At 51.8% G+C, this 12,729-nt stretch overlaps 1 protein-coding gene across 1 annotated transcript; it reads right to left on the reverse strand.

Annotated features, from left to right (window-relative positions):
- Positions 1–608: 608 nt before the first annotated feature.
- On the reverse strand, positions 609–11,889 carry RGS4 (regulator of G protein signaling 4). The gene is made up of 6 exons (XM_013296533.3): positions 11,704–11,889; positions 7,551–8,107; positions 4,948–5,052; positions 3,911–3,972; positions 3,022–3,188; positions 609–2,484 (listed from the first exon to the last, which is right to left on the reverse strand). Exons 2-6 carry the CDS (start codon positions 7,592–7,594, stop codon positions 2,233–2,235), a joined length of 630 nt encoding a protein of 209 aa, XP_013151987.1. The 5' UTR covers positions 7,595–8,107; positions 11,704–11,889; the 3' UTR covers positions 609–2,232.
- Positions 11,890–12,729: the final 840 nt, after the last annotated feature.

The raw sequence follows: 12,729 nt of genomic DNA on the forward strand, positions 1-12,729 counted from the left end.
GTAACAGACGTGGTGGTTTCTCAGGAAACTGAAAATGGAATAAAAACATCATCCCAGAAGGCAGAAGAAACTCCCCAGTGCCAGCATGGCAGGGGCATCCCCAGCCCCGCTAGCAAAGCCAGCTCCGGCAGCAGCAGGGGCTGAGCACAAGCCAGCCCTGCTCCCCGCACGCGCCTCTGCACTCACGAGACCCAGGCCCAGGGAGAGGTTGAGATCTGAGCTAAAATGTGTTCCCCTCCAGAGCTCCGGGTGGGAAAGCATTTGCAGCTGGGAGTTGCTCCTCTACGTTCCCCCCTCCAAGGCTGTCAAGGGGGTCTCACGCTCACCCCAGCCCCTCGGCAAGGATGGGTGCTCCCTGTGCTGACCGTGCTGTCAGGCACGGCAGCATGGACCCCATACAGCCCAGCATTCCCCAGGCTCACAGTGCGATGGTGTCTGAAGGATAACAACAAGATGAAAAGTTTCATCTCTGAAAGGTGTAATTGCTGTTTCATCTTTCCATAATTTAAAACAACCTCTGAGCGAAGCCATTCATAAAATGACTTTTTATAGTAATGTTGCCTGATGAATTGGATCTCCATGCATTTTCTGAGGTTCACACAACGGCATTTTAGAAGGGTCTAATGCAAACATTTTTATTTAGAATGTATTCATCATTAAGTATCAATACAGTTTTTGCAATAGTTATCAGGTTCCCAGTACCAGGGGAAAGTAAAACATAGCCACATGCTTGGCTACGTTCAGAGCTTTAGCAAGCCTCTCCATCTCTTAGCTGAACATGCAGGGTGGTATGTGTCAGCACAATTGAATAAATACGAAATAAAGTGAATTTTAAATGAGACATTTCTCTGTGGGCCTGGAAGTGCCTACTGGAGAACCACAGCCACCTCCTGCCATTTCAAAAGCCCAGTGTGAGAACTGTTCTGGGCTGGGATGCAGAGCGGGGAATACGCAGTTGTCAGAGCAGCAATATCCAGCTAAGGAGAGACCAAGGGCTGGGGGGAGCATGATACCTGGCACGGCAGCCCAAGGCAGCAAGCCCTGCACCCATTCCTTGTGCCTCCAGCTGCAGGTCAGTGTCAGCCCCAAAGCCCCCAGTGACTGAAAAGTAAGCAGCCGTCTGGCAAAGCCCAGGATCGGTAACGAGACTGACACATTCCTCCTACCATCTTCAGGAAAAAAGTGAGTCATGCTGCTACTGAAATACAAACTCACATAAATAACATTAAAAAAAAAAAAAAGAAAGAAACAAAGACATTGTCAAGTACTCCTCAAGCAGGGCCTTTGCTCCCCAGCTGTTGTGTTTGTGGTCTTGCTCCCTCACAAACTGCTCTGTGCAAGTCAGGGCAGGCAAACCTGAATCCAAAGGGCACTCCCGGAGTCAGTAATACACCCCTACCAGGCTGGGGGACAAGGAACGTGCTTCTGTTCTGATCAACTACAGTATTTAACCAGGGAGCACAAAGGACTCGATTACTAATGTATGGAATAATGAACCTCCTCCAAAAGAACAGCTCTGTGCAGCCCTAGGAAGGATCCTCGGCCAGCATACGCTAGATGCTACAGAGGAAGCAGCAGCCAGAGGGGAGAGCTTCCCTGCCATCCTGGCCGCGAGGATCGAGGGAGGCTGAAAAGTTTTGGTCTCCTCCCTTCAAAGCAAGAGTAGGAGCTCTCCCTGGGTCCGATTGCTGTGCTGCAGCACAGCCCGGCTTCTGAGCAAATACTGACAGTCTAGCCATTTGGGAGCTCTACAAACACAGCTGAGGGCCACAGCAAGTCCTTTACATCTAAGCTTTTTGCCAATTAGAAAGGGGAGATCGTGGTCCCAAACGCTTCCCTTGGCTTCCTCTTTCCCCCGCTCCCTGCCAGGTGTCTCACGGCGCCATGGCATGCCTGGTCCCTTGGCTGGGTAGCGCTGGGTCTGAGCACCCACGGCCCTGCCGCCCTCCCGCACCCACAGGGCTCGCCAGAAACAGAGTGGCCATGCAGTGCCTGCACCCAGCTCTCGCGTCAGACACAGACTCCAGGGCTCCTACGCCGACGGAGTCAGAGGAGGGTTTGCTACACAAACTGAGCCTGGCTTGGGTTGCAAATGCTGGCTGTTGCATGACATGGAATACAACTGGGACATTAGACAGGTATTGGAGACAGCTCTGATGCTTCATGCCGATGAATGCCTTTGCCGCCATATACTCTTGCGGGAGCCCAGCCTGCTCCTGCCTTGCTGCAGGTTCAGGCGCACTGAGAGATGATGTTCGAGTTGCAGTCTAAGGTGTGAGTGTGGCTCCTTTTGCAGTTTTCAGGCCGGCAGCCAGCACCAGGTGGGCTGACCAAGTCCAGGTAGTAGGGGGACTTGAGGAAACGGCGGTAAGAATCCTTTTCCATGAGGGTGAATATTTTCCTCTGAGCCTCATCAAAGCAGGACAGTGTAGGCTCCAGCATGTTGTGGCTCGTCTTCTCCCGTGTGCATGAATCCAGGTTCACCTGTGGGCCAAAAGGGACAGCATGAGTAGGACCTGTCCCAGAAGTGGCTACCACAGGAAAGGGAAAATCCCAGCATCTCTCCACCAAGTGTGCTTCAGCCGTCCTTGGTGGGCAGCTGTCTGAAACGGCTGTTTGACACCCCATCGCCCTGGCAGAGTCTGTGCAGCTGGGTACCAACTCACCTCTGCTGCCAGCTGAACTGTCAGGGGGACTGACACGTACCCCCCTGGGATGCAGCCAGCCAGGAAACTAGAACAACTGCATGGGAGCAGCTGGAACACTGGGAATTATAGTCCCCTCGGGCTTCTCCCACTTGAGTGTGCATGTGAGATGGCCATATGGTTGTAACTAAACTCACTTTCTCTCTATCCAAGTTTAATACAAAAGCAATACAAAGTACACCATTTCCTTGCTAACCAGCCGAGAAGCAGCACCCTGCAACTCTTGTGAAACTACCGGTCTCTACTTCCCCGTGCTACTGGCCTGGTTCAGAATTTAGGGTGACACCTTTGCCCAAGAAACGTTCTCTGCACATACCTCTTTTGTTGCCTGCACTGAGATGAACTCATCATAGATCTTTTTGGCCTTGGGGCTGAGCTTGGCCGGTGACTTGGTTTTCTTGTAGTCCTCACAACTGACCCAGAACTCGATGTTTTCCTCACTGTACTCAGATTTGAGAAAAGCACGGAAAGCAGCCAGTCCTCCTACAGATTGTTTAGAGGAAAACCAGATCAGGTAAGAGTGCTGGTTCCCGGATAGTCGTACCCCTGGGCCCCAGCAAATAGCAATTCTGGGTTCCCCTTCCCAGAGCTGAATGAGCAGCTCCCTGGGGGCAAGCAGTGGCGACAGCTGCCTGCCTCCGTGGCAGTCGCTCCTGCACGCGGAGGGAGGCTGGAATTCAGACTGTCCCCATGGGGATGCCACACGTGGGTCCTCAGCTGAACACAAGCAGACTTGTGCGTTCCCAGGAGGCCCGGAGGAGACAGCCAGCACACGCCACGGAGTCTCAGGCCATGGGAACAACGCGAAGGAAAGCTCAGGAAAACTCAAGGCCATCAGTGTAGCCTGGAACCAACGGGAAGACAAAGTCTCCCATGGGCTCAGCTGCAAACAGCGTCTCTGCTTCTTGGTTCTCGTTTAACCCGCTGTTAACTCGTGCTGCAGCCTTGTCCGCCCCTCGCACAGGGGCTTAACCAGCTGCCTTCACAATAGGGACAGCTCGGCAGTACGGCAAAGCCCGACTTACGCTGGGATTATCCCTTGTATGTGACCAAGAGGACGCTTCACCACCCCTCCCCCAAGACCTGTGGGGCCAAAACAGCTTCTGCATGCTGCTAAGAGACACGAGACAGTGTCCCGTGCCCACTCCAGGGACCCCTGACAGCACACACACCCTGCAGGCAGCAGAAGAGCCCTCTTTACTTACTGTCATGATGGATCAAGTTTTCCAAAGAGTCTGCCCACTTCCTGACTTCCTCTTGGCTAACCCTAAAAGGAGACAAAGGGAGAAGCATTGGGAAGATTTAATGGGAGTACAGAAGGGACAAATTTGGGTTTTTGCTCAGCACCACTAATCTTTTTCGCTGATTGTTCTAAGAGCATACACGAGAGACCTAGAAGAAAATGTCTGCTTGCTTTACAGAGACCTCTGGGGATCCCAGATCTAATCTACAGGAATTCTGGTTTGCAATCCCTGTCACCAGCCATGGGCTGGAAAGGAATTTTCCTGGAAAAACTGTTGGGGTCTTTGTGTTTATTTTGTGACTGGCTACACATCTTGCTGGGGCATGGACCTGGGGTCACGCTTACAGGTCACGTGAGTGAACTCCAAAGGGCCGATTTCTTTAACCTGTCAGGGAAACAGCAGCTATATTGAAGAAAAAGAGGAACGTGGGAACTAGAAACATATGGGGAATGTAGGAACACATCCTGCATTCATCCCCCCCTACCATACCAGAACATCCTAGGGCTCGTTCTATTCCAGGTGTATACCTCAGCCTTTGGAGTCTTCCTTGGAAAGAACACAATCTACTTGCATCTCAGTGAGAGCAGTGATACCCTGACAGGCTGCTCTCCCTGTTTTCTGTGCCAGTACCTCTGTGCAGCTGTGTGGACTGTTGCACAAATCCAGCTCAAAGAGACAATGACGCTGATTCTGCACTGTGTGAAGTTGTGCTGGGTCTTGTGACGGTGTTATTCCCCTGCGCAGCAGGCTGCACAAGGCTGTCCATGTGCACATGCATACTGAATCACAGAAGCGTTGGCAGAAAGGAACCTCCAGTTCAATCTTCTTCATGGAAAGGGACTATCAATACCTGAGGACTACTGCCACACAAAAACCCCAGTGTTCAGGAGGTACTGGGAAGCAGTAGCAGAGATGCTAATGAAGTTCAGCTCAGTGAAGGAGTAAACAACATGGTGCAACCAGCCTGGGCTTAACTGCGTGGCAGCATCTGATCTTACCTCTGGCTTGAAGGTATTTTCTCCTTCTTGCCCTGGGAAGAGCTGTAGTCACAGGAGTCCGACTTCTGCAGCAAGAAGCCCAGACGATGCTTCATGTCTTTGGCACTGAAAGAAACAATTCAAGAACATTACAACTCCCTCTGCAGCCTCCTCACCCACTATAAAGTCCTGCAGTGTTACTTGGTGACACAAATGCAGGTCTCTGCTTGTGACTCCAGTGCTGACTTTCCGCTCCTCACATAATGCCCATTTCATTTACTAGACAAATACAAGAGCCAAAGAAATCATATTTTCACATTAAATAGCACCATTTTCTTGCTGAGAAGGTCACCAGCCTGGAGGCAGGGCTGACAAAGCGGGAGAAGCTGCTCTTTTCCTACTGTTTTTTGCAGTTAAAATATCGGGATAGAAATGCATCACCATGCTGGTAAATGTGTTGCTTCTTGGGCTGATTTGCCCAGCTACAAATGTCTGGTTCTTACCCCCTTACTAATCCTTTCCTGCAGCCCTTGCCACCTCCCCACCTCATCCCCCACCCGCAGGAGCAGCAGGGCTGTGCCAGGCCACCCCCAGAGCAGCTGCCTGTGACACCGAGGGAGGGGACGGAGCGAAGGGCTCAGGGCAGGACCCTGGGGTGACAGCAGGGGACGAGCCAGAGCTTCACCACCACTAGCCCATGCTGATTGCAGGCTACTCTCTTGCTCCACAGCAAGCTCCTCCGAGGCTGCATGCTTACTTTTGTTCTTTCCACCGTGCTTAGGACAATCGTTGCCTGACAGCAGCACCGAGATGCGCAGCTGGTACTGGCCTCAGCATCCCTCTGACGTCCTTCCAGTTTAAGGACAAAGGGGTGGGTAAATCAGTCCTGCCTGCTCAGGGGTGCAAGCCCTGGCCTGCCGCAGGGTGCAGTGATAGCAAAAGCAGGAAATTCCTCTGCTCCGCAGATCAGAGCCTGGACAAGAGCAAGAGGCTGTGCCGTAGGGCTGAGCCCTGGCAGCTGCTCAGCCTCCCAGCACTGCTCTTTGCTCCAGCCACAGCATCCTGCCAGCAATCCCGGCCACATCTTATCTCAATGCTTGCTTGAGCTCGTGAAGGCTTCCTTAACAACTCCAGCACTAGGGTGAGGGGGAAAGAACCTCGACAGCTTCTCTAGAGCAGGGTGTGCATGAGCAGAGCCAACATCCAAACCCTGCCTGGGCAGATGTTGGGCACCCTGAGCTGTCTTTGCTGCTTGCCCAGGAGGAGACCGCTCCGGTCTGCAGGGAAGCAGCAGCAGTGGGAAACAGGACACTGGTGCTTGCAGTGAGCCCCGCAGCTTTCTGGCAGAGAGAGGCATTTTCTTGGGAATCCTGGAGAGAGATGGTTCAAAGATGTGAACTTTTGCTTTCTTTTGCATTTGCAAATGCTCTCCCCCGGCTCCTGCAAATGTTCCTGCAAATTGAGGGGGAGGGTGTCAGTATTTGTTCCTCACATTTTCAGCACTTGTTTTCAGATCCACCACAAGCAGGGAGCTTTTTCTCCCAGATGGGAGCAGGCTGAGTTTTTGTTTGTATTTTTCCAACCCTCTCCCATAGCACAGCCACTGGGAAGCAGCCTCAGGGCTGCTCCTGAAGGCATGAGCAACAAGAAGGATTGTGCTGCGCCATCAGAGACCTGTGCAAGTTTGCACAGACTGGATGAGCAGGGAGTTCTGTGGGGCCCGTGCTGTTCTGGGGGCCCTGGGCCACCCTGCTGGTGGTCTCCAGGCCCCATAGCACCTGAAAGCCCCTCCGGAGGGCTTATGGCCACCTTGCAGGAACAGTGAGCCCTTCACACTGGGCTGTGGGGAGGCCCAAGGGCATGCTTGGGGGTGCACAGGCTCAGCAATGCCGGCACAGGGATGCCTGGCTGGTACCGTGCGCTGGGCTGCGGGGCTAGATCCTGCATCCACGGCAGGGGTACAGCTCAGCCCATCCTGATCGGCACCACATGATGGGGGTATGGCCAGCTCCACACCAGCCCCACAGCACTGTGCACCAGGGGTATAGCATGACCTGGTCCCTCACCATCAGCCCACAGAGCTGGGGGATACAGGCAGACCCCACACGGGCTGCTGCCGCATCCAGATCTGTGGTGCCCTGGGCTGGCCCGCATCCCTGCCCTGCCCTGCCTGCTGGCGGCCAGGTCTCTGGTCCTGCCAGGCTGGGTTTCTGCATTTGGGATGTGTTTTGGGGAATGACTCTCAAATTTTCTTATATCCTGTCTGCCTTGCTTCCCCCTCCAAAAAAATCAAGAAAAGAAAATTCAGCAGAGAAAGGATTCAAAGGAGAAAAGGGATGCAAAGCTTTCAGCAGAAGCAGAGGACAGGAATATCAAAATATAGCAATGCTTGTTTTGCTGGTGGGAAGGATGGCTTTAGAGTTCCCATAGTTCAAAACATTTACGCAATTCTGCTTCTGAATAACAGAAAAAACAAAAGCCTGTAAGCAATCATTTATGTCTAATCCTACAAAAGAATCAGAGCTGAATCTGCCACTTCTGCTTCAGACACAAAGTGCAGTAAATACATCGGCATATCTCCAGACTTACGAGACCATTAATAGATGCTCAGAAATAAACAGTACCTTTTTAAGCAAGTGGCTGGCAGCGCAGCGAGTCCCTTGCACATCTTGCTCCCGAGGTCGGTTCTGTATTCCAGGAAAAACAACAGTGCAGGAAGCAGCAGAGGCTGTGTGCGGGTCTTTCGCTGTCTGCAGAATTCAGTCTCTCCTCTGAGCCAGCTGCGCTGCCTTGGCTCTGTTTTATAGCCTAGCCCAGACAGCCCAGCAGCACTGGGTGACCCAGTCAGGAGTCAGCACAGCAGCAGCACCCGTCCCCTTTTTGCCCACCCAAGAGGAAGAGGGTGACGTATAAGTCAAGACAAAGGAGTGAGTGGGACTGAAAACCTTACCAGAAATGAAGCTTAGTGTCTGGCTGCAGAGGTGGATTCAGTTAAAAGGGCGGAAAAAGCTTCAGGGGCTTTCCTCTATTACAAAAGGTGGAATGGCACAGATAAAAGATGCTAAAGACTTTCAGAGTGGCAGAGATAATAATAAAAAGGGTCAGAGAATCAGATCTGAGAAGTGAGATGAGCTTTGCTGGTTCCTCTTTTCATTTTCCCCTTTGCTCTCCCCAAAGCAACCTGAGCAAAACAAGGGACAAGAATTTTAAACATAAAACTTCCTTGCAATCCCAACAAATTCAGAAACCAGAGCTCTAAGGAAAGAAGAATGTAAATTCACCAGGCAACTACCCAGGCAGATGACACTGTCCTGTTTTATTCTAGAGGCACATGGATACGTGCCTTTGGTGAGGCTGAACATCACCTCCCCACACCCCCCCCATCTCCCCCGCCGAGGGGCATATCACTATTGGAATGTAAAATGTGTGTCTCCCAGCAAACACATATTTGGGGACAGCTCATGTACATGTGTAGGAGAAAGACAGACAGGAGGCTGACAGCACAGCTGCCATGGGTATATGAGTATCACTGCTTCTTTTACCTTCCTTCTCAATTTGTGTTCGCCCCTAATAAAAAAAACAGACTGTGAGGCTCAGGAGTCCCCGAGTCCCCAAGGGAAGATGATTAACTAAATAGACATAATTGTGCCTGTCCAGAGAGGACTTTGTGTCAGTGTTGAGGCTACTCTGTGTGAAAGGATGAACCCATAAGACACCTGGCTGTGGGGATGTGTGATGGTGACTGCGCTGCCTGGGCTCTGCTGCAGTCCCAAGGCAGAGCAGAATGACCCCAGCTACACCATTTGTCCTCAGCTTTGGAGGATGCAGAAGGCAGTTGCTCCTCCAGAGAGAGAGAACTGGCTGATATTTATTGAGTTGTGGCTCAGCACAGCCTGTACCATCATTATAGAAGAGGGGAAAGCTTTGTGCAGACGGACATGCATATGGTCTGCTGCACGTCAAGCCTTGCTCCCGCTATGCCGTAAAAAAGCTTCAGTTCAGCAGCAGGCTGTCTGCCCACGCTACCCAATTCTGTGCTCCCTCTCCCCAGAAACCTTTAACTACTTTGCCCACAACCTGCTGAAGTCACAGGGTGAGCTTTTCCTTCCTGTGTCTCTAGAGCCTACAGCCAGCACCACAGACAACCCGAATCCCCCACCAGTTTACCTGCCTTGGCATACTGCATCCTCCCAGATCATTAACTGTGCTGAAAGGCAATGCTCTAACTTCAAAATGCTTTTCTATGAACGTGACTGTCCTGACGCCAAACCTAAGGCAACATGCCTGCAAGTCCTGCACTGTCTGGATTAAAAATGAGCTCTGGCTCAGGGGAGCGTAAAACTTTGACTGAGTGAAGCCCCTCGTGTTTTTGGTAAGAAGCGACTGAGCTCTGACAGAGTTGGTGCCAAAGCTCTCTGATGCCTTCTGTTTAGGAAGAAGAGAAGCCAAAGGGTAAAATATAGCCACCAGGAAAAAAATCTTAACCAGTTAATTAATTGCTAAATATTTAATTTAATTTTAATCTCAAACTTGTGCAACGTTACTGCTGTTCATGGCCAACAGCAACATGTTCATTCAAGCAATTCAAGAGCTCAGCTGGCCGACACAGTCAAGGCGTCTGCAAGCTCTACCACCCCTGACATCAGGGCCTGACCTCCTGGCTTAGGAAGGTCCCAAAGGCTGATTGCTAGGGCAGGGAAACTGTGCAGAAGACAGAAATTTCACAGTTTCTTTGTAAATTGGCATGTGACCATGTTTAGGAATGCCACCTTCTCTGTGGATTGTAAGCACGTTGGCTGCATGGCTCTAATGGTGCTCGAATGCTGGTGTTGTCAACACCAAGTCACCTTCTGTATGCCTCAAGTTCTGTGTGAGCACACTATAAGAAATTCCTAACACTGCCGTCACAACAGCCAGCCCAAAGGGCTTTGCAGTTAAGACCATCCTCCCTGGAATGGGTACGCAGACTCTTAGAATTGCTGCAGCTGAAATTTCTCTTTTTCCAGTTCATTAACGCAGACCGGTTCAGCCTGGCCCCCATGTGAGGAGTCTGGGTTTGTGTACTGTTGCTCCTCCGTTCCCAGCTGTTGCAGTTTCCTATCGCCATACTGCTGCAGCTGGCCCCCAATCAAAAGCACCTCCTTCTACCTCTTACCCTTCACAGTCAGGCCTCTTCTCTCAGGGCACATGCTGTGCTGTGCTCTACACCAAAATCTCCTCCCTGCCAGTTAAAGCAGCAGCAGCTCATGCCACTTTTACGCCTGTCACATCACCTCTGCTCGCTTCACCTGTGGCACAGAGGAATCGGCAGTGAGGACGGGCTGGGGTGCAGGGCTGGGGGCTCCCTGACCAACACATCTCTTGGCTGTGAGGTGCTTTGGAGGCACCCAGGGGTTCACAGGAGACCACAGGATAGGAATCGTCTGCAGTTCCCACTGTGGCATCTCTCACCCCCCCACCCACTCATCCCTGCTGCATCCCCCGCCTTGCCTCCCCAGGCAGCTAGAGACAAGGCTACGAAACCGAGCTTTCCCTCCCACCACTGCTGCTAGGGAAAGACGTCAGACACGTGTGCTCACCCCCGTACACCAGCGCGGGTGGGATGTGTCCCTCTGCCACAGCCCAGCAGCAGGCCGTGGGAGGGGGCAGGGAGCATGGGGAACGCTGCTTTGGTGGTCACTGCCCAGAGGCAAGCTACGGCAGGCTGTTGCCCTCCTGACAGCACAGGGCTCTCCAGCCTCAGTCCCGTCCCATCCCAGAGCAGCACGCTGTGGGATGCATGAACGCACAAGGAAAACGGCTGCTTTGCGTCACTGGAAGCGGAGAAGGACATGACAGGGGAGCTGTGAGGATGTGCTGCTGGGCCAGTGCCTCTCCTGTCACCGCCGCCTTCCCCCGTCCACCTGGCAGAGGCTAACAGCATCCCGCTCTTCCCCTTCTCCGTGTCTCACAAAGCCAGCCCAGCACCACGGGAGTGGGCACCACGGGAGTGGGCTGGCAGAGCCGCTGGGTGTGCAGGGGCACGCTGGGCACAGCGCCGCCCGTCTTTCTCACGGGGTCCCCACCCCAATACACCTCTGCCCCCCCCCTGCTTGGCAGACGGTGTCAGTGAGGAACTGGAGCAGCTCCCACACCCCTGAGAAGCACCAGCCAGGGTGGCACCGGTCCCCAGCTGCCCTAGTGACAGTTCTGCCCAGGCGAGCAGCCCTGGCCCCGAGCGGTGCCCAGCTCCCTGGCACACTTCCCCCACACCCCAGCCCCGAGCGCTCTTTGCACAAAACCCCTTCCAGTGCAATCCCACACTGCTGATTTCTTCTGCGGTGCACCCGTTAGAGGGTAAGATTTCCTTCCACTAATGAGGGCTGCATCTTCTCCACATAAAGGCGTGCTTTGATTGAATTACGGCTAATGAGCTGGGAACAGAGAGCCCTGGAAGGACCATTTGGGTCTGAGTTCGGGTGAATCAGCCCAGCACGTGCCTGACGCTGCATGCAGCCATATTTCCTGTCCCAAGGCACTGACTATGACCTGACCTCCTTAAAGGACAGATGGAGAAGCCACATTTGTCCCCATAGAGTCCCCCAGCCAGCACTGGGATTCCCAGGAACACTGTCCCACAGCATCGTTTGAGGAAGTATTTCTTTCCCATGTCTCTGCAATGCGCTGCCTGGCTTCACGCATGACCACAGCCATGGCCCTCGCAACCAGCCCCCAGAGGCAGCCTCTGAGGAGAGAGCATCTCTTCCCAAATTAGCCCTGACGAGAAGGATGACTCACCATTCTGCCACACAGTTAATTCGATGCTCACGTGGAAATCTTCTCAAGTGGACGTACCTCCAGGCTGACCCAGTCACCTCTCTGCCTCTCTTGGATGAGGCAAAGATGAACTTTTACAGGCAAAGCAGCTTTGGTTTGTTGTTGCAGTTTCTTGCGGAGCCTGCTCCTCTCTGAACCGATGCTCTGTCAATGCCAGCACATTCATTCAGCACATTCCTTAGCCCCAGCTTCATACAACTCATACAATTTTCCCATGCTCTCAGGTGTTTTCTACTTATGCATGCACCTACACCATCAGTGGATTTTTGTCATTTCTAACTGCTTGGAAGTTCCTAATAATTTTGGGGGGTTTAGTTGGGTTTTTCTTTGCTTCAGCCCTCAGTTTATAGGGCTGCCTACTTCTTCTGTTACTACCCAGACGAAAATATTTCATCTTGTAGCAAAGGAAGAATTTTGCTCAGCACAAATGGACTTTTTATTTTCTCCTGGTTAGGGTTTGGTAATGAAATAAGTGTGGGGTTTTTTGTCTGGCTATTGTTCTTTGTGGGCATCAGACAACAGAAAAAGCTATAATTTGAGTAATTTGCCTTCAGTTTGCCAGATCTCTCTCCATCGTCCATCTTGATTAACAGCTCCTTTCCTCTTTATCACTAAGAAAATTTTGAGTAGGACTGGACCACAAACGAAGCCAACACATGCCTGTTTACTGTTGCTTTCCCAACACTGAAACCACTTTGAAATGTCTCATTTAGCCACTTTTAGTCCATTTAATATGGCTTTTATGACATTTTAAGCCAAATATTGATAGCAAGTCATATTCATTTATAAATCTCTTTCACCACCACAACTCCTTCATAAAAGCACTATTAAGCTTATTAGAAAAGGTCTGTTTTACCATTAAATCACATCAACTGGTATCAATTATATCACCACCTTTTCAAATGAGCCTTTTGTCTTCCATTGTAATAGCGCTGCTGCACTGATCAAAAGGTTAATAGCTCTTTGACTATATAGCTCATCCCGTCT

The sequence above is a fragment of the Falco peregrinus genome, chromosome 10, assembly GCF_023634155.1.
Source record: "Falco peregrinus isolate bFalPer1 chromosome 10, bFalPer1.pri, whole genome shotgun sequence".
Classification (NCBI taxonomy): domain Eukaryota; kingdom Metazoa; phylum Chordata; class Aves; order Falconiformes; family Falconidae; genus Falco; species Falco peregrinus.

Bases quoted from the DNA above. Each gene is read 5' to 3' on its own strand.
- RGS4 (XM_013296533.3), bottom strand. From the start codon at position 7,594: ATGTGCAAGGGACTCGCTGCGCTGCCAGCCACTTGCTTAAAAAG. The intron at 3,973-4,947 runs GTAAGATCAGAT...GTCTCCTTTTAG, and splicing joins AAAATACCTTCAAGCCAGAG to GGTTAGCCAAGAGGAAGTCA. The intron at 2,485-3,021 runs GTATGTGCAGAG...TTTGGCCCACAG, and splicing joins CAGTGCAGGCAACAAAAGAG to GTGAACCTGGATTCATGCAC.